At 42.5% G+C, this 24,711-nt stretch overlaps 1 protein-coding gene across 1 annotated transcript in view; it reads left to right on the top strand.

Annotated features, from left to right (window-relative positions):
- Positions 1-24,711, top strand: part of SEC14L1 (SEC14 like lipid binding 1) — a 42,411-nt gene that overhangs the window by 5,280 nt on the left and 12,420 nt on the right. The window contains exons 3-8 of the mRNA XM_039716007.1: positions 18,287-18,436; positions 19,180-19,311; positions 21,711-21,839; positions 22,089-22,323; positions 23,170-23,279; positions 24,010-24,199. Coding sequence (XP_039571941.1) covers positions 18,287-18,436; positions 19,180-19,311; positions 21,711-21,839; positions 22,089-22,323; positions 23,170-23,279; positions 24,010-24,199 — 946 coding nt within the window. The remainder of the gene's footprint in view (positions 1-18,286; positions 18,437-19,179; positions 19,312-21,710; positions 21,840-22,088; positions 22,324-23,169; positions 23,280-24,009; positions 24,200-24,711) is intronic.

The following is a 24,711-nucleotide window of genomic DNA, read 5'->3' as shown; positions in this document are numbered from 1 at the left end:
ATGCCTGAGATGCAAATCTTTTAATGGAACTATTTCCTAAACTTGAAAAGATTCTAGAATCATAGGCTAGAAATTACCACGCTTTGGTCTGACACACCCAGCCCAGGCCAGATGATTTCACCAAATAGTTTCCGAAGCTGAATGATGATTTTTGGCTGCTCTGTGGAATATCTGTCATAATTAACTTACTGGAATCTCTGTGTGTTAGTGGATATGTATTTAAAAAAGCACCCAGAGCAGCAGCTTGTGCAGCTGTTCAGGAGACTGAACAGAATTTTGCTTCTCCTCCTGTTCAGAGTTTACGTAATGCTGGAAGCAGCTGAAATGTGGAAAAATGGCTGTTTATTTAGACTCACTTGTCAAGTTACCAAGGTTAAATATACTGGAGAAAAACTGAGAAGCTGCTTTTATAAAACTTCTCAAGATTACACATTCCATTTTTTTAATATTAGCTTAAAGAGGTTTACATTTAAAGTAATACAGGGACTTTGCTGAATAAGTAGTTCTTAATATTAAAAGGCAGTTAAGAACTTGAATCTTCCTTAACACACATGAGGCTAAAATTAACTTTGGAGATTCACAGCTCATTTTCAGTCTGACATGCTTTAGATAATTCCCCTCGAGTTTAATTTCCAAAGTAAATTTAAATAATGAATAATCGCTTGCAATGGCATTTCAAGGGTGGAATTTATGTAAATGGAAAATAAATAAGATGTTTGAAAAAGCACAGATTGGATTGAACCATTGACCAGCTGGATTTTTCTTTTTAAGTTTCTGAAAGCTCTGTGGAAAATGTATTGCTCTTCAGCCCATTTAGAAAATGTCCTATTTACAGTCAAAAGTACTTAGTTTCAGCAATAATGTGAATTTTAAAAAATCTGTCTCACATTTTGCCACTGTTCTGATGGAGTATCTGAACTATCTCAAGCATGAATCTTAGTAAGTATAATGTGTAGTGTCTTTGATTATATTATCATTTTAATGGTTCAAATTTGCTGCTTTTGGACATCAGTCTGGCTTTATAGATCTAAAAAATAGTTCTTAAGGTGTATCTCATGAATTAAAGTATCCCTAAATTACAGGTAAGTAATAAGATTGTAAATGGGATAAATACGCTTCAGTGATAAGAGTAGATTAGAAAAAAAAAATTATCTGTTTCTCCAGATTGACAAATCAAAGTATAATCCCTTGATCTAGGTTGTAATGAGCTTCCTGATCAGCAGTACATTATTATTTCACTATAAAAGTTATTACTTTGAAAAGTCATTTAAAAAAAATTCAAACTATCAATCTAAGTGCCACACCTGCTCATAAAAACTCACCATTTTTATTCCTTCCAGTCTCATTTTGTTTTCCTGGAAAAAATGCATTTCACACATTATGTGAACAGGATTGAGAGCCTGGGGAGGAAAAGGAAGCTCTTCTGCAAGTGCTTTTGAGAGCCCAAAGTACTCTTTAAATATATAGAGAAGTATTTTATTCCCCTGGTGCAGTGTCCTTTGCTGAGAGCTTGTCCTGGATACTGAAATCCTGGGGAAGGGAATAAACTTGAGTGGCTGCTCCCAAAACCTGTGAGCTGTTTTCCCTTCTGCTGTAGAGCTCCCAGAGTCTCATCTGCTTTGCTTCCTGTCTTTGTTGAAAACTCAGCTGTTGGAAATGTGTTGGTAAAGCTGTGATGGAGCAGAGCCTTGTGTGGAATTTCTGAATTTCTATTAAATGCCTGCAGTTTCACTGCTGGCTGATGATGGTGGTGGTTCCTGTGTTACAGTGTAAGAAGAAATGATTATTTGACCACTTGTTTGGAATGAGCTGTGGGTAGCAAATGGGAGAGTTCACTTGAGCACTATGGGAAAATATTGACTTAGCAGCCTGCTAACAGAGCCATTTATGTGTTATTTAGTGTTATTTTGTGACCTGCTTAGCTATTTCCATGCCTGGTTTCCTGGGTTTGTTTTTTTGTTTTGGTTTGGGTTTTTTTGGGGGCAAACACATGACCTGACTGTAGCTGACAGCTGCAGTTCTCTTGCTCACCAAAAGCTTTGAGTCAGTTTTTAACAAGTCCCTAACACTTTAAAGGCTAAGCCACCACCACTGTCACACTCTGAAAGGTGTCAGAGAAAGGAAAATATGTATCAAAACAGTTCTTGTGTTTTGTTCTGAGAGCACTCCAAGCTTTTCACCCCTGCAGGTAGGTGTTTTAGCTCTGCTGTGAAGTGCTGCTCCACGATCTGTTGATCCAGCCAAGTGATGTTGCCTTTGAGTTAAAACTCCTAAATTTGTGGGAATTTGGCAGAAAAGAAGTGGTTGCGCATCCTGCAGAGTCCTGGACACTCAGGGTTCTACATTACAGTCTGGAGAAGGTATAATAACTTCATGCTCATACTCTAATGTGTGCTTAGACAGTAAGAAGCATGTGTAAAAGCCTTCAAAACCTTGTGGGAAAGAGATAGGGTGATTTTTTTTGGGATTGATTAAGAAAACATATCCAGTGAGAAGCCAGAGGTTGCTTAGAGATCAGAATGAGGTATTTCCATATTGCTTGGGCAGTCTGTGCTGCCCAAGGACTTCCCATAAATCACTTTCAGTCAGAATTGAGGGGGTTTTTGTTGTAACCAGGACTGCTTTTGCTTTGAACTTGGTTTGGAGTCAGCATGTTCCTGGAGGGAGGCCAGTGATGGAATCTTTAAGCTCTTGCATTCTGAATATAAAATGAATCTTCCGAGAATATTCAAGGAAAGCTGTTAATTAGCTCAAGTTGAAATTAATTACAGGTTGGTCTTAAATGGTCTATTTCCTTTTATCCCAAGTGAATTTGTCTTCCATTTTTTTCATGTAGTTTAAAAATACTGTGCATGTATTCTAAATTAAGAACTAGGATGTTAAGCTGAATTATTTAACAGTTTGTTTCGTTTTTGTGATAAGAGTTAAGACAGGTCAGGTTAGCAGCTCATGTAAAATATTAAGTAAGGCCTGTTGCAGGTAGTTTAATAATTTGACTTTCTCATAGTCCAACTGCAGCTGGTTTCAGCCATCACCACTGAGTCTGTGGTGTGTGAGATGAGCCCTGCCAGGGGCCCAGGCTGGTGGCAGCGTGGCTGGGAGGGCAGCCTGGCATGCCCTGGGCTCCACTGCAGCGTGCAGCAGCACTGCCAAGGGAGCACAGGGCAGCAGTGAGCCATCACTGGGTGAGAGCAGCTCAAGTTCTTGGCTTTTCTCTGCATCGCTTTTGCTCGAGTCATGCTGATTTCAGCCCGGTTCACAAAGTTTTTCAGCTTCTGATTCATGGCCTTTTTCTTCTAAGGGTCAGAGAAATTTCACCCAAATGTTGTTTCCAATTGTGGCTGAGAGCTGCTGCTCTTGCTTTCTTGCAAACTTGATCAGCAAGCCAGCCTAGGGACACGGGCTGGACCAGGGCTGTCCTGGAAAAAAGGAAGATAAATTCCTTGTCAACCCCATTTCCTCGCTGGGTGCCCTTAGGGCTGCTGAGCAGGTGCTCGTCCCCCCGTGCTGTGGGTGAGCTGCTGGCTGCAGCAGAGAGGAGCCAGCAGGGCAGCTGTCACTGGGGCTGCACCCTGGGAGCCCTGGATTCCGTTGGGAAATAATTAGGGATCCGCAGTTTGAAAAATGCAGAAGCTGCTTGCTGTAACGCTAAATGAAGGGGCCATTAGAAACCTGATTCAGCAGTCTTCAGGTATTATTTAGCAGTGCAAAGTACTTGCAAATTGCACTTAATGGCTTGGAGTTGTGGATTCGGTGAGTTGCTTTGGCATAAAGGGGGCTCTGTCCTTGCTTCAGAAAAATGAAAATTAAAAATTTCCATGCTGTATGCTGGAGCAATCACAAGTGAATGGACTGGCTGCCTGTCTTGCCATCTATAAAACTTCACGTCTGAGCATTTTGTATCTTGGACTTCTTTTGGGTTTTACTTTTATTATAATTAGTTTTGGGTTCTATATATATTCAAATTTGAAAATAAAAATATCAGTAGGCTACCATCTTTAACTCTGGCAACAGCAGAGGGATTGTGGGAGGGAGCAAAGAGAAGCTACTCTTTTGCATTAAAAATGAATTTTTATTTAAACTTTTAATTCTCAATTATACATGTTTGGGCTCTCTTAAATTACTGTTTCAAGGTTTTGTCATGGTCAAATTGATGAAGTTAAATATCTGAATCTGTGGGGTTATGGATTACTGGATAATTACAGCTGTTTTCATTTTCTTGGTATTTATGCTCTCATAACTTGAGCACGGATGCTTTTTGGAATACATGCAGATCAGTTTGTGCAGGAGTTGAAAGCTGCACTGCAAACCTCTCCATCTCAGCCTGTCTGGTAACTTTCTGCCGTGCCTACTGCTACTGTTATATTAGATCATATTGGTCTGACAATAATAGATGTCATTTTGTGAAAATGAGTATTTCCCTGCTGATGGTCAGGGTGGCAATGTGCCATTTAGAGTTGTTTATGCCACAGCAGAAGGGAGCAGCTTCCTGATGAGTGCACTTCCTTTCTTGTGTGCATTGTGTCCCTTCATTCAGTGTAAAATTCAAATGCCACAGACATTCGGTCCAGTTCAGGCAGCAGAAGCCTTTCCAGAGGATGGTTTTTTCAGGTTATTTCATTCAGTGTGTAAATTATACTGTATAATTTGCAAAACTCTCTTTGCTGTGCAATTCATTGGCTTATAGATAAGTTCTTCATTACTGGATTCAAGGCACTATGAAATTACTTCTTTCTATTGAAGTGTTTCATGGTGTGTGTGGTGCAGCCACTGAAGTTGTAATGAACAGGATTTAAAGCAATTTCACATGAACTTGTTTGTTCTGTGTTGACTAAACCGATTCATGCTTTTGTTTGCCTTTCTTTGCTGTAAAGGAGGGTGAAGAATGAAGAAGTGATTGTCTATAATTTCTGATTTTAATTTTAGCAAAGAATCAAATAACTCTTCACTGGTTTGCTTTTTAAAATTATTTGCTTATCTTTTGAAGCTAGGTGGTGTTTTCTGTCTGTGTTTTATTGGGGAGCAGATGCAGGGGTGCAGAAGCTGTACCATGCCCGTGATGGATCTTGCACTGCTATTACCTGGTTATTGAGATCTGGACAATGAACTTGGATTTTTCTTCTGTCTCTTAATGAGAAGCACAGAACTGGATTGCACCATGAGGCCTCTCCAGCTAGTGCTGCCTTTCAGGGGTGGCCAAGGGCAGTATCTGCCTCCAGGGGAGAGGATAGCAATGAGATAAACATATGGTAACACTCTCTTCGGATACTCTCATCCTCCAGCAATGTGTCTTGACAGCCCTTCTGGTCCAGAATGTGCCGTTGTCAGGAATAACATCTCATGTGCTTGATTTCTTGTGCTCCCAATGCTTTCTGGAGCCCAGTGAGCTCTGTGGTGACACCCTCCAGCAGGAGTTGCTGCTTCATGGCACGCTCTGTCAAGAGATGGATCCTTCCCCTGGAGCCTGGCAGCCTTGCTCAGCCTCACACCTCTGTCCTTGTGTCAGCAGAGGCAGCCCAGCCTGGCTCGGGCTCCCTGTGCTGCCTGCCCTCCCAGATCTGGCAGGTTCCTCCCTCAGGTCTTCAGTGACTCATTTTCATGGTGTTGCTCTTAGTTAGTTCAGTAGTTTATGATTTCACATGAGGAATTGCTGCTCTGTACTCTTGGTTTTCCACCATCAGTTTTTTTACCTTTTTGAGGGTCTCCTGATACAGCAGACATGGATGGAAGGTGGTTTTTTGTTTCACTTCCTAGCTTGAGATAAACAGTGTGCAGCTCCAGACCCTATCATGCTGCATTTTGATGACATTCCACTGACATTAGTGAATCATCAAGACTTAATGTGATGTACTTAAAACTTATTAATTGGTTTGCTTAACAGAATATGGCTGCTCTCTACCTGGCAGTTGATATTTTGCTGGTCTGAAAGCCAAACACAAAGGCCTTGCTATTTTTCTTTAATTTTGTGTTCTCCTGGTGAAGCTCACTGTGCTGGCAGTCTTGGAACAGGGAAATCACTGGTGCAGTGCTTAGAGGCCAAATGCCTCTGGGCCAAATGAAAACCTGGTGGGTGAAGTCTGAGGCAATGAAGTCAAACCTGTTCCACTGAACCTTCATGGAGGGGGGGAAAAGTCTGGAGACTTTTTTCCTTCTGCTGGTACAATTCTTTAACCTCTCAGGCAATGGTTTAATGAGGAATTCTGCGCCCACACTGTAGCAGTGCTGCAGTCATCCTGTCCTCCTCCACTCATAAATTAGATTTTGTCTGCACAGTAATAATTTTATTTAAAATAGCCTGACATATTCCAGATGTTAAACACGTTGTAACAGACCTTCTTATTGAAAGTGTCTGTGATTCTAAGACCAAACAAGTGACGAATACTAATTATAGGACTCATAAAAGTGAGGCTTAAGAGTGGTACAATAGAGCAGCAAGGAATATTTGATGGTTCTAAAAATAGATCCTCAGTGGACACAGTGAGATTGCAGCTGAATGGTAAAACACTGACTGCAGAGGAACCAGACACGCGATTTTGTTAACTGGAAAAGGAAAGGGGAAGCCAAGCACCAAATTCTGCTTTCAGTGTGACAATGCCCCGTGCCTGTGAAATGCCTGCTGGCAACAGAGCGTGCTTGAGATTGTTCAGCTGCTGTAGGACAAGGAATGGTAATTAGAAGAAATGGTAGGACAAGCTTAATGATTTACAGTTGTTTTTATCAAAAATTCACAGGGAGATGCGTTGCTGTGTTATGTAAAGGCTGTGTATTGCCAGTGTTGCAGAGAATTAGGAAGTGCTTGGGAATAGCTCCCATTCCTCAGGCATCACTGGGTCTCCAGGCACTGCAGCTCTCCTGGCCTGTGGCCAGCCTTTGCTGTGATGCTCTTTTGGAGGTCAGCCTCTTCTCCAGAGTGCTTTAACCTTGAGCCAGAGCAGTCGTGTCCTGTGCAGCTGGGGTCAGAAGCCAAGTTTCCTCTCGGAGGAACTACTGAAGCTGACTTGAATTGCAGGGCACATTCTGTCACACAAAGTCTTGTGCCCGGAGCTACGTGGCTGCTGGGCCAGACTGATTTCCATCTGCCTTGCATGGAACACGGGCAGGGCGGGCATTTTTCTCTGAGTACACAATAGTGTTGCAAATGCATTTGATACAAAGAAGTCACAGTGACATTGCAAGTCCACCTGGGATTGCTGTGGCCCCCACGAGGCCAGGTAAGACCTGTGTGTGTTGAAGAGCAGCTTGGAGCAGCCCAGCTGTGAAGTCTGAGCTCTCTGTTCCACCTTCAGTCCAGAGCAGAGCAATGCCAGTTGTTTTCTAACCAGCAATTTGATCTTGGTATCACAGTCATAAGCCAGCCTAACCTGAAAGGTCAGGCTTTCCCAGCTTACTCCAAAGGAAAGGAAGATTAAAAGTATTTTATTTGCATTCAGCGTGGTTGCTGGGTTTTCTGACCTTAACCTTTTGTTTTTCTTGAGGAAGGAGTTGTACTTGCCCAGCTTCTCTATTCCAGCTTCTCATTTCAGAGGTTCGTGTTTCAGGACTGGGCAGAGGCTGCAGTTGAGGTTTGTCCTGCTCACTCTTCAGTGGTGGGGCACTTTGGGCTCTCTGGACTTCCCAAAGGGAGGAAGAGACTTAATGATTCTCTTGTGTGTGCCACACAGGTGCAGCTTCAATTCCTACACGGGCTGTGCACTTTTTCCTCTGTCCTGCCCTCATATTAAGGTGTGGTCTGAAGATGGACATTTAGGTTCCCATATAATAATCAATTATTACACAATTCCACCTGTGCAAATTTATTTAAGCAAACCACAGATGACTCAGATCTGTTTTAAAGTAATCACTTTTCAAATTAAAGTCATGTTGAGGCATGTTTATGGTTACTGAAGATAATCTTTTACAGATAGAATATGAAATGTTAACCCTTTTCTTCAGCTTGCATCCTTTATCCCCAATTTGTTCTACCTGCTGAATTGGTGTACCTTTTGCCATCAAAACTTTGAATAAAATTGCATTAAATCATCAAAAGTTTAATTTTTATCTGGAAGAAGGTTGAATCTCTGTGTGTAGCAGAGTGGTTTTCAAGCAGTCATGAGCCAGTTCCCCTCCAGTGTCATTCCATGCAATGTGAGTCCACTGTAATTTTGCTGGTAAAACTTCTCTGAGCACTTTTCTGAAATGAAAATGCCCAGAGGGAGGGAGCACTGAGGGGGATAGAGTAGAAAGAGCCTGCAGGGGTGCCTTGACTGTCCCAGCCCTGATGAGAATTGAGGTTTCTGTGTCTGGCTGTTCCTTTCTGGTGCAGAAAGAGGCTCTTTGCTTGCTCTGCTGAGTTGGTGACCACAGCTGAATAACAGCAGTGAGCTACCAGTAAAATTCCACTTACCTAGAACAGAACCTGTTCTCAATCTCCTGCTTTATTTATAAGGCCTAGATTATTTTAATGAAATATTAAAGTATTAAAATAACTTCAGGCATGCTTGAAAACCCTGAACACCAAGGCTGAGATTCTTTAGCTCTGTAGCCAACACATTTATGCTGCCATACAGAGGAAGTTTGCTGCAGACCTTCCTGTCCCCAGAAACTCCTTTTTTTGCTCCTGCTTTTTGCCTTTGATTCTATCCCCTTCCTTGCTTTTGGTTTTGGGCACTCTTAAGTGAATCTATGCTATTTTTAGTATAACTCAGATTTGTCAAGAATGCTTAATGAACATTTACTGTCAAGCCTTGGACAGGCTGAGAGTTTTACTGATATTTAATTGCAGGTACTGTCTAAATGGAGAATTTTTTCAATAAGCTGCCTCTGAAATCCTTTTGATTTCTGGTTTCTGTGCTGGTGGAGAAACAAACACTTACTTGCTTCACATTTATTTTGCAGAGAGTGTAATCTAAAACTCTGAAATGTGTGTAAACTTTTAAATATGTGTAAACCACAAGGAAATGTGCTTTTTCCCCCCTGAAATTGTTACTATCTTTTGGTAGTAGGCAGGATTTAATGTCTGCTGTAATTTAGCAGTAGAAAATCAGTTCTAAATCCTGTTCCTGAAAATGATACTAATATGCATAATCCTGTCTAGTTGATTCTTAGCCTGAATTTCTCCAAAACATTCTGTGCAACAGCTACCAGAGGTGAATTTGTTGTCCTGTGATTGACAACTGAGATCATGTCCCAACGCCCTCATGGTTTGGGGTCATGTTTTGTGCAGTAAGAATGTTTTGGTTTCAGTAGGACTCCTGATACTTTGTGTGATGACCTCAAAGGAAAGAGGTTTATACACAAGCAAGACAAGCTGAAATGGGTACCAGATTTTGGGAAGATGCTGTGGGTGCTGTGCTGGGTTTCCTTGGACATCTGTCCAGTTTCGGTGACACTGTGCAGTGACCTGGAGGATGTAATGAGCAGTGTGCTGTTCTCAGGGGTGGACTGGGCAGTGCTGGGTTATGATTGGACTCAATGGTCTTAAAGTCTTTTCCAGCCAGAATGAATTTATGATTCCAAGTGCATTCCACCTCAGGGACTCAAAGCCAGGTTACAAGAACTGGCCTGCAGAGTTGCCTTTAGGGCTGTTTAAAACACCAAGCTATGGTCTGGGTTTGGAATGTAATTAAAGCCAATAAGTGATCAGCACTGTAACCATGGAAATGCTGCCTGAGCCACAGAGAGGAACAGAAATTCCACTATCTGTGTGTTGGTGCAGTTGCTTTCACCTGGAAGTGCTTTGTAGCAGTTTAACACATGGAAGGTCCTGCTAGCAGAAATCCAGGGTGGTGTGTGATGTGCAAGCAGCACTCTGTGAGCTGCAGTTTCCTTTGTAACACCATTTCAGTGGTATTTCATGGTTTTGTGATTGGCTGTGTGTATCAGCTATGGTTTTGTCTGAAATTTAACATGAAGCCATTCTTTTTGCACTGCTGAAGACGTGGAAGAGATTAAATAGGTGTGAAGCAGCCTGGATTGTGTCTGCAGAGATAAAGCCCTGTTCTGGCTCTGCTCTGAAAGGTTTTGCTTCCCCATGCACATCCCCGGTGTTCTGGATGAGTGCTGCTAAGTGCTGTTTGAAGCCAGGAACCGAGAAAAAATTGTCTCTACATTTTTATGGCCTCAGAGTAACTTAGTGGAGCCAAAGCACAAGGAGAACTTCTGTGCTGTTTCCCGTCTCCATAGAGATTTTTAATTTACTGAGTCAAAGCCCTTCATACAAGATCACAAAGCAGTTATTGAATTTGAGTTTAGCCTGTATACTGGGTTATTTTGTAGTGCTTATGGGCAATGTCCTCATTGTTTTCAGGAATTTGCACAATGGATGTGAAGCTGGGAGGTTTCTTGCTGTGTTTTTCCAAGATTTGAGCTGCAAATTGCCTTCTTGGCACGTGGGTAGGGCTGTTAACCTGTTTGGTAGAACAAATAGATATTGTTGGTTCAGTGGTGACATCCACTGAAGACAAGATCACTTTAACGGATAGAGGCTATTTGAAATGTGCAAGAAACTTAACTGGCTATTTACTTAACTTGAAAGTACTGTGGGCTTCTAATACAGCTGAATGTAAAAATGGACAGAGCAGTCTTGCTCTCCTTTTTGTAGGAAGTAATAAAACCTGAGGCTTTATATAGTTAAGCTAGGGGTGAATTTAAATGTATTGGAACAAATCTGCTCATCCTTTCTTCCTCTTTCTTTATGGACATTCACAAGGCACAAGTGGGTTGTTCTTAGCAGTATAGAGCCTGAAATCCTTTCCAGTGAAACCTGACTAAATCAACAGAACCCCTTAAACATGTATAGGCACCAAGAGAAGATGAGGACAAGTAGAGATTATGCTTTTCTGTACACTTAATAAAACCTTTTCTTCCATGCAGGACTCTTGAGTGACAGAGGAGCTGTTGAGGGCAAAAATTAATGGCTTTGGTAAATGCCAGGAAAATAAATGTTTTCTTATTCACCTCATTTTCCTTACCTGCTGCTTTCATGGAGAATTTCTCAGGAATTTAATTTCCATTCCACAGAAGGAGAGGTGAGCTGAGGAAGCTCAATCTGCTGGCTGCTAAACCAGTTACACTTTCAGATGCTTTCTTGAGACAAGGATACTGAAAAGAGCAAATCCTTGTAGCACTTCATGATTGAACAAGGCCCAAGGAAGCCCTGGTGGTGTTAATGAAAAGGTTTTGCTGTGACCTTCAGTGTTTGTTGGGTGTAAGAGCAGCTTAGAGCACGGATTATTTAACATCTGTGGGTGTTGGACGCCCAGGGAGTGCCCAGAGACTGTGCAGGGTTCTGTGATGTCTGGGAGGTCAGGATTCTGTGTGGGAAGTCTCTCCTGGATCTTCTGAGAAGGAGAGATGTAAACCTGGGCTGTAAATTTGAGCACCACTTCAGTGCAGTCTCATAAATACAGCATTTGAAGAATCTGAATATCATGCTGCAGTAAGTTTTTGAACCACTGACAATTTCTCTTCCCAGATACTCAACCTGAAAGCTCTGATCTCTGCCTTGGAGAACATCCAAGGTTGTTTTCAAAGATTGCTTCTCTTGCTGTTTGAGAAATAATTAACCTTCAATTACAACTCATGAACAACATCTGTGCAAAGTAGATTCTTGTTAGTACTTGTCTGATTTGTATAATAACGTGTTTGTGTGGTCTATTAAAAAAAAGACAAACCCCAGAACTTCAAAACCAAAAAAGCCATTGTAATTGTAGTCCAAGGATTTGATGCATAATTATATAAAATGTTTACAGCCTCCTTTATGAAAATTTTAGACTAACTCCATTGCTTATGAACTTTAAGGTGGGAACTCACTTTGCACAGTAGAAGGAGCTGGGCCATTTTGGGCAATTACTTGGGAATGCTTTGCTTTGGAAGGCTGGATATGAACAGTGCTGTAAACTTACACTCTTAATGCACTAAAGATCATTTAATTAGAAGGTTCCAGGTCACTTCTTACACTCGTGTGGTAAACAGGAACTGTTTAGCCTCTAAAACGGAGCAGAATGTTTGTCTTACCAATATTGACTTGTCCTATTGATTTTTCCCTGTAACTTACAGAAGGGTTATTTATTTTATCTTGGGTACACTTAATAGCTATCATTAATAGTGAGATGGCCAAATTTCATTGTACCAGGGAACAGAACAGAGGGTGAAGACAATCTATTGTGTTTTTGAATGACTCGTGCCATTCCAGGGTAAAATTGACTTTTTTGGACTGTAATGGAGGGAGGATACAAGAGGGACAAAGTAAAATAAGGTCAGGATGCAGTGTATAGCTCTGCTTGGAAAGGCAGGATTTTCCTCTCGTCTGTGGAATTCTGCTCTGCATGGAGAATACATTTACTTTTCCTGTTGTAAAATGAATGTATTTAAACAAAGGTATATTTGAATGTGGGGCACTGGGATTTAGTTTCTCTTTTAACACACTGTGATGAAACAGAGCCTTCCTTTTTAATGAATGCTTGCTGCCTGCTTCATTTGTCATAATCCTTAAAATCTCTGCAGTAGCTCTCCTTCAGGTGAAGAGTTATAATTTTTAATTCAAATTGCTTCCACACAAGGTATTTCCTGATGTACTTTCTAATTACTTACTCCAGTTCAGTGATAAATTGCTAAGCAAACATTTTGATTGTTGATCTTGCTCTGATAGCCAGCAGGTTCACCATTGGTGAATCTTGCTGGAAAAGCTATAGTGTATTCTAGTTCTATTTGAGCACTTTTAAACACTTTTTTAAAGTAGAAATTGCAATGAAAGGCTTATTTTTTTCTCCCTTTTAAAGTAAGTCATGGTGTTCTTTACACTCTGACTATAGTCATATTTTGATGGCTTAGACTGTGCTAAGATTTACAGAGAAGTCAAAGGACTGGTAAACAATCTCATATTTGCTGAGGACCAGAAATGGTGCATAAAGGAGATTTTTGTTTAGATGATACCTGGCCATTGACAGACAGGTCTGACCCTGCTGGGTTGTGTGTAGTCCCCACAAGCCTCAGCTGTGCTCTGTGTAACTAAAGCCTTCTCCATCTTTTCCACAGAGAGTTCTAGAACCGAGTGCCTGCCAAGCAGCCTTTGTTTCCCAGCAGTAAGAGAATAACTCCTCTCTTTGTAAATGAGATCGTTTAATGAGGTGAAAACACAACAGAGAGAAAAACCACTTAAACCTCCTGAGCCAGGGCTGCTCTAAGGGAAGGTCACTGCATCAAGGGGAGCAGAGCCTGCCTGGGACCCTGAACGTGTCCTTGGGGGACTTGTCCTTGTCACAGGGGAGGCTCTTCCCGGAGAGCTGACTACCTGTGTGCTAAAGATGTCTGTGCTTCCCCAACGTGCAGTTTGCTTCACGTTCCTTCTTCCCAGTGCCTGGGAGTGTTTCCTTCCCAAAAGCCCTATTTGTGGAGCCCTCTGAGGTGTATCCACTGTAACCATCTGCTCTCCTGCATGCTCGCCCCCGAGCTGATCACTCCCATGTGAGCTAACATCCCTCCGAGGCACTGGCACTGAGATCACTCTGCTTTGTTCGAGTCTCACGATTTTTATGCTGCTTTGAACAAGTGGCATGGTTTTATACATATGTATGGATTGTGAAGGGAGGGATGGAGAGCTCTGAATAGCAGAACACAGGGCATGAAAAGTTATTTGCTGATCTGGGACAGTTCATCCAGAATTGTTTCTTTTCAAGTTCAGCTGCCAAGGATGTGAAACCTCTTGGTTGCCCTGGCGTGGGTCACTGCTTTTCCTATTGATCTGCAGTGCTCTAGTGCAAGGGGAGGAAGGGATGCAGTGCTCTGCAGGAATGATCAGACTCCTGGAATGCAGCCTGTGGAGCCAGGGCAGCACCCTGTTTGAGTGAGCCTTCTTGTGTTCATGAATAATTCAGAAACCCCACACCCTGGAAGTGGATAGGGGGGCACAGTGAGCTTTGGTATGTGCTTGCACGTTGGTACCCACACATGGCCAGGCTCTGCAGGCAGAAATTAAAATTAGCACTGAGTGCTGCAGATGAGATGGACTGCCAGGATGAATCTGTTCATGGGTTCTCTTGAGGTGCCCTTGGAGAATGTGGTGCTGCTCCTGCAATGCTGCTTGGCCAGTAATTTTGGACAGAAAGCATCAAAAAGAAATAAAACATCTTAACAGCTTGATTCATGCCATTAAGCTGTTAAAGCACTCAATATGCTTCATTTTCCAAATGGTAATTGAAATTCCTCTGTATTTCACCGGGTTAGAATTTCTGTTTGGAGGATTCACAGCACAGCGTAAGATTACTTGGAATATTTTTTTTCCTCTTTAAAGTGTACAAGTTAGTTTTGAGTCATTTAATGGAAATACTAAATAATCCCTGTCCTGGAAGGCAGGAGACTGGGAATATATTAATCTGGCCAGAAAAGCTGAGTAATTTATTTGCATGAATGACTGACTCTCCCTACTGAGAACTGAGCACATGCTTATTATCAAGGTATTTGATTAGCCCTAGGCATGGTTTGAGAAGCAAAAAGCCAGAAATGTTTGAAAAATGGGCTGGGGGTCATACCTAAGTGCTGTTTTAAAGGTGGTGTTTTGAAAGGAACTTGTTATTCCTGATATTAGAATTCAGAATCTAAGGGCAGTGGCAGCAAGTACAATTCCCTTGGCTATGAACAACGACTGCAATGGGTTTAAAATAGACTGACTTCTGAATTGCTTTCATGTCTTCACACTCAGCTGAAATACTAGCAAGGATAAAAGTGGAATAAATCCTGTTATTTTGACTCTACTCTGAGCATGAGTTGCTAAGGGAAGCAGTTGGAAAAGCAGCTTTATTACAGTGCTGTTTTGGTTGAAATTATGCTTGTCAGTGCTCTTGCTGTTAACATGCATTAAGAAAGTTAAATTTGTGGTTCAAGCTGCTTCACCAGACTGTGTTTTTCTTGATGCACAATGCAGCTTCTAATGTATCAGAGTACACAAATGTTGCAGAGACTGGTGGGAAATGTAAAAGTACATTATTGAGGATCTGCAGAATTGCAAGCTCAAAATCACTTTTTGTGACATCTGCACACAGGTGTGTCTCAGCCACAGAGGTGTTGTGACTTCATGTCAAGCCCAGCTGAAGATTTTTGGGGATGAGCACATCTGTGCTTTTGCCTTGTGCTCTGTGTCAGTCTCCACACACCCTGTGTGTTGAATGTGACAGTGGCAGTGTCATGTCCTTGAGTCACCATTCCTGGGTGCACTCAGTGCTACAGCAGCAGCATTTCACTCCTGCTTGGAGCCCTTCAGGATTTTCTGCAGCTGCTTCTCTTTTGAGGAACTAATTGTCTTTGATTGTATCTGTACAGTGAAATTGGAACACTGAGACAAAGGTGTGGAATATCTGATTTTATTTGTGAAGAGAGACCTATCTGTCCAGGTTTCACCACAATGCTGCCATGCAAGGAAGGAGCAATATTTTATAATAAACTCTGCTTTATCAGCCTGCTGGAGGAACACTGCATAATGCACTTCAGTTATTTCCTGTCTGCAAAGCTGGATTTGAGACAAAATTTCTGGTTCAAAACACTTCAATAACACAGCAAAATCCCTTCAGTTCTCTTGGAAAATAAAAGCAGTGTTTGATCTTTCTTTAATTTTCTCGTGCTCCTTGAATAGCTCCAGTCTTGGCCATGCATGTGCTGCTCTTACTCACGTGGCTCTTGCTGTGTTGTACCACAAATTACAGGTTTTTTTCCTGTGCTGTGTGAAAGATCTGTCAGTGTTCTGTAGCTTTTTTAGCAGTTTTTTCCTGCCCCCTCTGCACTGTGAAAGTGCAGTTTGTCCCTCGTGGAAGACACAGCCATGCTTGAATCAAGATTCAATCTTTTGACATGGCCATGGTTTGCTCTGATCACCTTTTATTCCAACCAGGCTCTGCTGAGAAATGGTGCATTACAAGGATGTATTAGCAGTAGGACACAAAGAAATAAAATCTGATTTAAGAGCCCAGTAAATTTGACTGTGAACAGTTTTCTGTGTGTATGTTCTTTAAGGAGAAAGAATCCTGAGTTGCTGTTAATCTCTTGGAAACCTTCAAGTACTTTTCTGTGAGCATTCAGCTTGCCAGTTTTTGGCAGATAATTATTTCATTCTCTTCCAAATTGAACGCATTCAGTTCAGTCTTGCCATTTAAAACAAAATACTCTTCTCGGGCATTTTTTTGTTCACAGTTCAGGAGCAGGTAAGGCTCTGGATTGCAAAGGTTCACAGGGCAAACATGAAGTGTTTGGTGTACTAAGATGAGAAAATTGTCAGTATGTGCAATGAAGGTGACTTGCAAAGGCTTTGGCATAAAGGGGGCTGTTCAGATGGGGAAATCTTGTCATCCAAAGGTAAAAAAGGCTGAAAAAAGTGAGAAAAATAGATACCTACTGCTCTTGCTCTCCTGACTATGAAATAATTGTGGCATAAGGTCCTCAAAACAAAAGCATTAAATGAAACAATCTGAAAATGAGAATGCTTCTAAATTCTGCTTCTTCTAGAAATGTTTTCTTTTTCTGACTTCAACTACAGTTATTGCAGTTAAAATAGGGATTAATTTATAAAGAATACTGACACTTTTTCAGGGAGGGGGCTGAGATACTTGTGAGCAACTAAAATCTACAGCCTTCTGTCCAGAACAAGAGCCTTGTAAAAGAAATAAAACTTCTTTGCCATACCAACAGGGCAAAAGAAACTTCTTCTTCCATGTTAGCAGGAGCCATCCTCCCTTTGTCTCGGAGCTGTGAAGCATTTCCCCCCGTGCTGACTGTTGTGTTACAGCAGCAGTGCTCTGTCCCTGCTGTTGTGCACACACCTCTGAGCCCAGGAGTGATTTCTGCTCTTCAGTCAAACCAGCTGTGCCCAGATGAGCTCTGGAGTGTGTGTGACCCTTCCCTGGCTGCCCTTCTGCTGCCTCACACAGCAGCTTTATCAGCTCAGGACAGTCATGCTGCAAAAATGGTTTAAAAATATGCACAAGGGAAAAAAGCTGACACTGTTTTAGTGCCTTGCACCACTGTCACCATAGAAACACTGCCTTCAAACTAGGTTTGAACGCTGGTAATAAACTGAAGTATTTTAATTGTTCTAAAGGGAGAATTAAGAGACCTTTTCTGTTCCAGCCACCATTGCATACTTTGTGCAGCTGCTGCTTGTTTTGTTCCCCACCCTCTCCCTGTTGGTGCTGCAGCTGTTGTCAGAGTAGTTGAAATAATCTAAAAGGACAGAGTGGATATTTAACCTCTTTTAAAGATTTGTTTCATGATGCTGTCTCAGATTTACTTTATCTAAGCTTTCTTCTGCATTGGGACATCTTGCAAAATCCTACCTCTTCACCAAAACCAATGAGGTTCTGATAGTAGCAAAAATGAAGGAATTCACAGTATGGAAAGCAGGCTAAAGAATCACTGCTACCCATGAGGAAAAGAAAAAAAAGCCAAAGAGAAGCAGAGATACATGAGAGACTGTGAAAGAAAAAGAAAAAAAATAAGAGCTCTCTTGTATTCTCCAGCCACAGTGGTTTTTAAATCAAAATTCAACAAGTTTACTTGTGGGAATAAGACCCATTTTCCTCTTATTTGTTTTACTTATCCCAAATCCTTAAGTCTTCTGTCTATGTCTGATTTAATATGTTTTCTGTGTGTCAAGTATTTAAAGGATGAAGTTATTTACGTGGCTGTGTTTTTTAACCAAAATCAAAGCTGTTGCTAGCTCTTCATTATTGCAAAAAGTTTTACATTTCCAGAAGTGTGAAATGAGCTCATTGTATTAGACTGACTGTTGTTGGACAAAACTGGGAACTGATAAACTGCAGTGAAATCATTAGGAACACTCTGTGCCCAGGGAGCTTGAGAGCTCTATTAGCTTAAGAAACAGCTTTTGAAATGTTTTTATTAGACCTTGGGGAGCTGTGTGAAATCCCTCTAGACAGCTTGGTGAAACACCGGTAATTAGTAAGTGGGCTTTTTTAATCCAAGACATAATTGTTTTGTCTTGTGGTATTTTAGGACTGGAGGGTCTGATTTTCCTGTTATCAAGGGGGTTGTCATGGTACAGAATGAATAACTTCCTTTCCAGAGGGAGGGGAGGAATGGGTTATTTTGTGTGGTTTCAAAACTGCCTTACTGGCAAGGAACATATTAATAAATGGATTGTTTGGAATGCACTGGGACTCTTTTAGCTGTGCTGTGGGTTCAGGAAGGCTCAGCCCCTTCCACGGAAGCTCTGAAGGCCATTGAACCTCCAAATGCTGGAGGAGCTCTGCACACCCTCAGGAATTAATGGTGATGATTGTTTGTTCTCTTTCCATCGTGACAGGCATATGAAAGAAGGTTTCCTACGTGCCCTCTGATCCCCATGTTTGTGGCCAGTGACACTGTAAATGAGTACAAGAGTGAGGATGGGGCCATCCACGTCATTGAGCGGCGCTGCAAGCTGGACATCGATGCACCCCGGCTGCTGAAAAAGGTGAGGAGCTTTGAAGTGCCTGGTTTGTGCTGCTGGATATCCCTTCACCTGAATACTCTGCTGTCTTGGTTTGACAAGATAGGTGTCTGCTGAGGAAGGCAGGAGCCTCTCCTGACATGGAAAATGTAAACCCCCTCCCTCTGAATTACTATAATTTTGAAATTAAAAGGCTCTCAGGCCAAGAGAGCTCAAAACAGCTCTGTATGAGGAAAATTAAAAATACAAGTGTAATAGTACAAGCAGAACTACTGTCAGAGTCAGAAGAGGAGCTGACCCCCTCTGGGTCAGGGTGGTGGCACAGTCCCATCCCATGGGGGCTCAGCCCTCCTGCAGTGCCAGCTGTGCTTCTGCTGGAGCAGGGATCCTGCACAAGGCTGCAGTTTTCCTCTGCAGCTCCAGGGCTGCTGGAGATGGGCCTGCTCTCCCTCTGGGAATGCAGGGGGCAAAGGCTGCTGTGCTGTTCCAGGCTCAGATTGGATCCAGGTAGGAATGCTTGGCTCCTCCCCTGGGCGGAGCATCTCCCCATGGGATGCTGGAATTTGATCAGCCCTGCAGGGACACTCCCTGGCCATGGACAGCAGAGATCTGCTGGAGGGAGGATTGACTGTGGGGGAGACAAAGAAAACTGCCCAGGGAACAGCAGAGAACTGCCCCAGCTCTGACAGATGGGGACAGATAGGAACAGAATACCCCTATTTCCAACCTAGGACATGTACCTTAACACAATCTGTGCCTCTCCCCAGATTGCAGGAGTGGACTACGTCTACTTTGTCCAGAAGAACTCCCTGAACAGGCGAGAAAGAACTCTGCACATAGAAGCCTACAATGAAACCTTCTCTAACAGGGTCATCATTAATGAGCACTGCTCCTACACAGTGAGTAACAACAGGCCCTTGTTGGGGCTGCAGATGGAACCAAGGCACTGTGCAGATCTCAGGACTCAAACAGAGCTTGGGCTGTTCCTGGCTTTTTGCCTAGCAAGAAAATATAAGCAACATGTGGGAAATGAATTTGTAGAGAATGTATGCAAACCTTGAGATAAGAAATGCTGACTTAGAAATGCCATGGAATAGGACAGACATTGTTGAGAGAGAAATGGAACTAGAAACAAGTTTCAAAGGATGGCCTTGCAAATAAGACTGGATACTTTAGAGAAATAGAACTATGAAAGATGCATTGTAGTAGGACCCACAGAGGGTAATTTTAGAGGTTTGGCTTTAAAGCATTTACAGCATGGTGTGGCAAACCTAATAGGCTAAGAAGTGCTTATAATGTATTGTAATTAAGAAATAGTTGGCTTCTGATTGTAATGACATGAATTGTAACATTTGTGCTGTCTCACCCTTCACATGAGACTGAAAATAGAATAGAAGTTTTAAAAACACCTCTCAGTTACCCATCTCTGGGTCAGAAAAGAGCTTAATCCAGCACCAACACACTGCCCTGAGTGATGATTGTTAGTCTTAAATGTAGTACACTTGCCTCAAAAACTGAGACATGTTTGGCACCCTCTTGCTTGAGCATCTTCTCAGAGAGCAGAACACAACATAATTTGCTGTGTTTGACAGCTCTGTTTAGGCAAATCTGTGCTTTGTGGCAGCAGTGTGGGACTTGTTGAGGCTGTTGACACCCTGACAGAACTGCCAGAGGAAAGTTCAGCTGATTTGCCTTCTGCTCAGCTCACCCAGGAGTTCACTGAGTCAGCTGTGTGTTTTAACCTACCTTTTTTCATTGTTCCTGGTGGCAGGCCTGCTGCTCTGCTCTGGTCATGGTTTATTCTGAATGGCTCAGCCCACCCTCATGGGCTCTTACAGCATCTACTGTAGCAGTAGAACTTCAAATTGATGTTAAAGGTCAGATCAGAGCTAACAAAAGTGACTGATTTATCTGCATTGTAGCACTCTTTCTAGGTCATAACATTTTCTCTTTTGTTTAACCTGTGGTTAAAAGATCACTGGGTGCCAAACCCACTTGACACTATTATCTAATATTTTTATAATTATTTCTGCTCTAACTTCCAGGGTAAATTTAAGAATACTCTTCCATTTAGCTGCAGTTTTTTATGTGAAAGCTCTTTAAATAGGGGAAATGCTGAACAGAAAAGTGCATGTGGTAAATATGTACAAAACACAGCACTTCTCTATGCCCATTTGCTCTACTCAATTGAGAAATTAGGTAAATAAAAAGCCTGTTTTTTAATGCAAGAATAAATTGTTTCTAAAAGTTCATTTTTATTAAAGGTAACTTATAACTGAGTTTATGAAAATAAGGAAGTGTCCTAAATGATGTTATTATGAGTTGTACTTACTGAGGCTGTACAAGCTATTCTTGTACCTCTGATTCCCTAATGCAGAAACAGAAATTGAAGGTAAAAGGGTTTGGTTTTTTTTTTTCTGCAATTGTCTCCTCATAAAGTGTTGATCCTGTTCTTAGCCACATTTAGCATGTTTTGAGGGGGAAGGGAGCCCTGAGGCATCAGGAGAGTTCCATGCTCAGAAATCCAGCCTTTTGTGGTGTTTTTATAACGACAGATTCAGAGCCCAGCCTAGAAATTGCTTGAACAAATCTATTTCAGCTGAAGAGTGTTTAAAGAGCAGCTTTTTTGTAACAGTATCAGCGTCAGTCATAGAACTGTTTAGGTTGGAAATGCCCTTTAAAATTGAGTCCAACTAAAGTCTGTTTCAGGATCATGTCAGTAAAGCAAGAGATAAGCTAAGAGGGAAGGTGTCAGCTGAGTGAGGATTGTGCATTCTGCTTGTGGCTTTATCATGGGAGAGCAAACTATAACAGTTTTCATTCTACAGAATGCTAAAGTACCTCCTAGGTCAGTGTGGGAGCAGTGTTTTGGCTGTCCCTTGGAAATGTTGGGGGTGCTGCCCCTGCCCTTGCAGGGCTGAGCCTGGCTGAGCTGGCCCTGGGCTCTCAGCAGAGCAGAGCTCCTGTGGAGGCTTTCACCCTGTTGCACACACACCCTGCAGAGCCAGCCCTCATCCAGACTGAGGGGCTGTACAAATGTGCACTCCTCTGCCTCTTGGCTGGTGCACTTGTGTTTCTCCACCCTCCCCTCTCTTGTTTAGACCAAAAAAAAAAGGGCTGTGGGACCAAAAGCTTCTCAGCTTTTTGTCCTTTGGTGTTGCCTCTTCACAACTGTGAAGCAAATTCCACTTGAATGTTTTTGACTTGTGAACCTGTAAAGCAAGAAACATTTCAAATATTGTGAGGGAGAAAAAAACCCTAAATGGATAACTGAGCTGTATGATCTTCTGACTTGCAGGTTCATCCTGACAATGAAGATTGGACCTGTTTTGAACAGTCAGCAAGTCTGGATATCAAATCTTTTTTTGGTTTTGAAAGCACAGTGGAAAAGATTGCCATGAAGCAATACACCAGCAATATTAAAAAGGTGAGCCTGCAGTTGGGAAGGATGTGCTTGGCTCCAAGTTACCAAAAGACCATAAGGCTGCTGCTAAGTAAGAGGCTGCTCTGCTCAGAAACCTGGGCTGCTTTGCTCAGGGCCTGGGGCACTGTGTCTGTCTGTGTAGAGCTGTTTCAAAATCTTTAGAGGTCTGATCACTTAATTTTCAGCCCAATCCTTTCTGTGTCTAAGTGTGTGGGTTTTTCAGTAGCTGAAGTAAATTTTCTTTTTTTGAAGGGAAAAGAAATAATAGAGTACTACCTGAAGCAGCTGGAGGAAGAAGGAATAACCTTTGTCCCTCGCTGGACTCCTCCTGTTGCATGTAAATCAGAGAGCAGCACATGCCACCCAAGGAGACCAGTGTCACCTGCCATTAATATCCCAGAGTCTGCCACAAAGGAGGGCTTGAGCAACAAGGAGATCCTCAACACCTCCAGCAGCCCCTCGGAGCCCACCGCAGGAACGCCCGATGGTATGGGGGTCTGAGTTTTACTGGGGAGCTTTGTACTGGACAGGCCCTCAGCACTGGGCACTTCTGGGCAGCTGAGGAGCTCCACATTGCTCCTGAGTTGGGGACAGGCAGTGTTCAAGTGTGGGCTCACCAAGCAGTGACACATGGCAGGGCTCAGGCAGCTGTTACGGGCTGAGATCATGAGCAGAGATCAGGAGCAAGCAGAAAAACTCTTTGCTGTTCATTGGGTTGCAAATGAGCAGTCTGCTCTTACCCTGAAATTCAGGGGTGGGTGTTACTATAGGAATGATGGGGAGGAAACAGCTGAAACTTCCCTAGACAGTCTTCTGGGAATTTGGGAAAATTCTTGCACTGGGAGATCAAAACTTCTCTACATATTTCTAGAAGCACCAAGCCCTATGGTGCTGTGGATTGATGAATCTGAGTAGACTAGCAAAATGCTTTTACAAATGTCTGCTTTGCTCCTTCCTTAGCTGCAGAAGTAGAACTTTATCTTTTTCATGAAGATGACTGTGTTGCCTTGCTCATCTTTCATTGATTCAAAGGAACCTTATTCAGTTCTGACTGCACCAATCACCAAGCCCTGTGGTGCTGTGGATTGATGAATCTGAATAGACTGGCAAAATGCTTTTACAAATGTCTGCTTTGCTCCTTCCTTAGCTGCAGAAGTAGAACTTTATCTTTTTCATGAAGATGACTGTGTTGCCTTGCTCATCTTTCATTGATTCAAACTTATTCAGTTCTGACTGCACTGAACACAGCAGCCACTTTGAGACAGCAGCAAATCAGATCACGTGGTGCTTGGTCAGGTCAGGGCCACTCTGATCACCTGCAATCTCTTTTTAGATAAGTTGGATGCAGACTACATCAAGAGGTACCTGGGGGACCTGACCCCCATGCAGGAGAGCTGCCTCATCCGCCTGCGGCAGTGGCTCCAGGAGACGCACAAAGGCAAGGTGAGTTCCTGGGGTGTCCCCTGGTTCAGGGAGTGTGACACACAAGGTGGCCTGAGGAAATGCCCTGCCACACCCCCTGGGGCTGACTTTTTCTGCCTAAGTGGCTCTCCATGATCAAAACCTAAATTTAAGCAGTGGCAATCAGAGTTCATTGTGACTGTCCAGCTGACTTTGCAGCTGCAGTGCTTCAATAATTAGCTTGAAAGCCTCTCAGACTGTCAGTTAAACTGCTACAGGGGAGTAGCATCAGTTTTTTAAGTCTTCCTGGTTTCTACAATGACCTTATTTTTATATTTGTTTGTTTTGGCCAAACATCACAGTGTTAAATACTGAAACATTGGTAGGAGTGGAGCACTGATAGCAAGGCTGGGGTTTTTCCAGTGCCTTGTGATTTGCATGTGTGTCTCAGCTTCCTCTAACCTAACAATAAAACACAATCTGTGTTCTGTCCTGATTTATTGAAATTGGACTGACTTGGTATGGTCATACAGGTGGAAATGATTACATTAGAGTTCATGAATTTTTTATATCCCTTGTGAAGGTAGCTGCAGTGACTGACAGGGCTCATGATTTTGTTTCAGACAAAGGCTGATTTTCTTGAGTAACTCCCGGTGTTACACACCATCCTCATGCATTGGTGCAGGGCTGCACATTTTTCAGCTTCTATTGTTTGTGTTTCTGTTCTTGTTTCAAACCTTGAACACAAAGTTTGGTTTGGTTTTGTTAATAGATCCCAAAGGATGAGCACATTTTAAGATTCCTGCGTGCCCGGGACTTCAACATCGACAAAGCAAGAGAGATCCTTTGCCAGTCACTGACGTGGCGTAAGCAGCACCAGGTGGATTATATTCTGGACACCTGGAATCCTCCCCAAGTGCTCCAGGATTACTATGCAGGAGGCTGGCATCACCATGACAAAGGTATGGTTTCGGTACAAAATATATATTGAACAGCCTTTTTACCTTTTCAGTCAAAGGTGATAGTCCTTCTGTTAACCAGAGGTGGCTGGTTAGAACTTCTAGAGACACTTAAATTGATAAAATGTTTTGAGTTGAGAGGAAATTTAAAATAATCTTGTTCCATCTCCCTGCCATGGGACACCTTCCACTAGAGCAGGCTGCTCAGAGCCCTGTCCAGCCTGGCCTCGAACACTTTCAGGGACATCCACAGCTCCTTTGGGCAGCCTGTTCCAGTGCCTTGCCAGCCCTCAGCTGCTGCAGGCAGAGTCCTGGATCAGAGCCTTTCTGACTAATACTGACGTACTTCAATCTGCTTTGCCAGGAGCTTAAAAAAAGTGATTAATTGCACTTCTCTAGTGCTCTGAGATGCTTAGAAGGGTGTTAGGCAAATGCTGAGTGTGCTCTTTCAGTGATTAAAAGGTGTTTGTAAATAAATATATCTTCGTAATCAATTTATTTCTGATGTTGCATAA

The sequence above is a fragment of the Passer montanus genome, unplaced genomic scaffold (assembly GCF_014805655.1).
Source record: "Passer montanus isolate IOZ18808 unplaced genomic scaffold, ASM1480565v1 scaffold35, whole genome shotgun sequence".
Lineage (NCBI taxonomy): Eukaryota > Metazoa > Chordata > Aves > Passeriformes > Passeridae > Passer > Passer montanus.
This window is presented reverse-complemented; position numbering and strand designations above follow the sequence as displayed.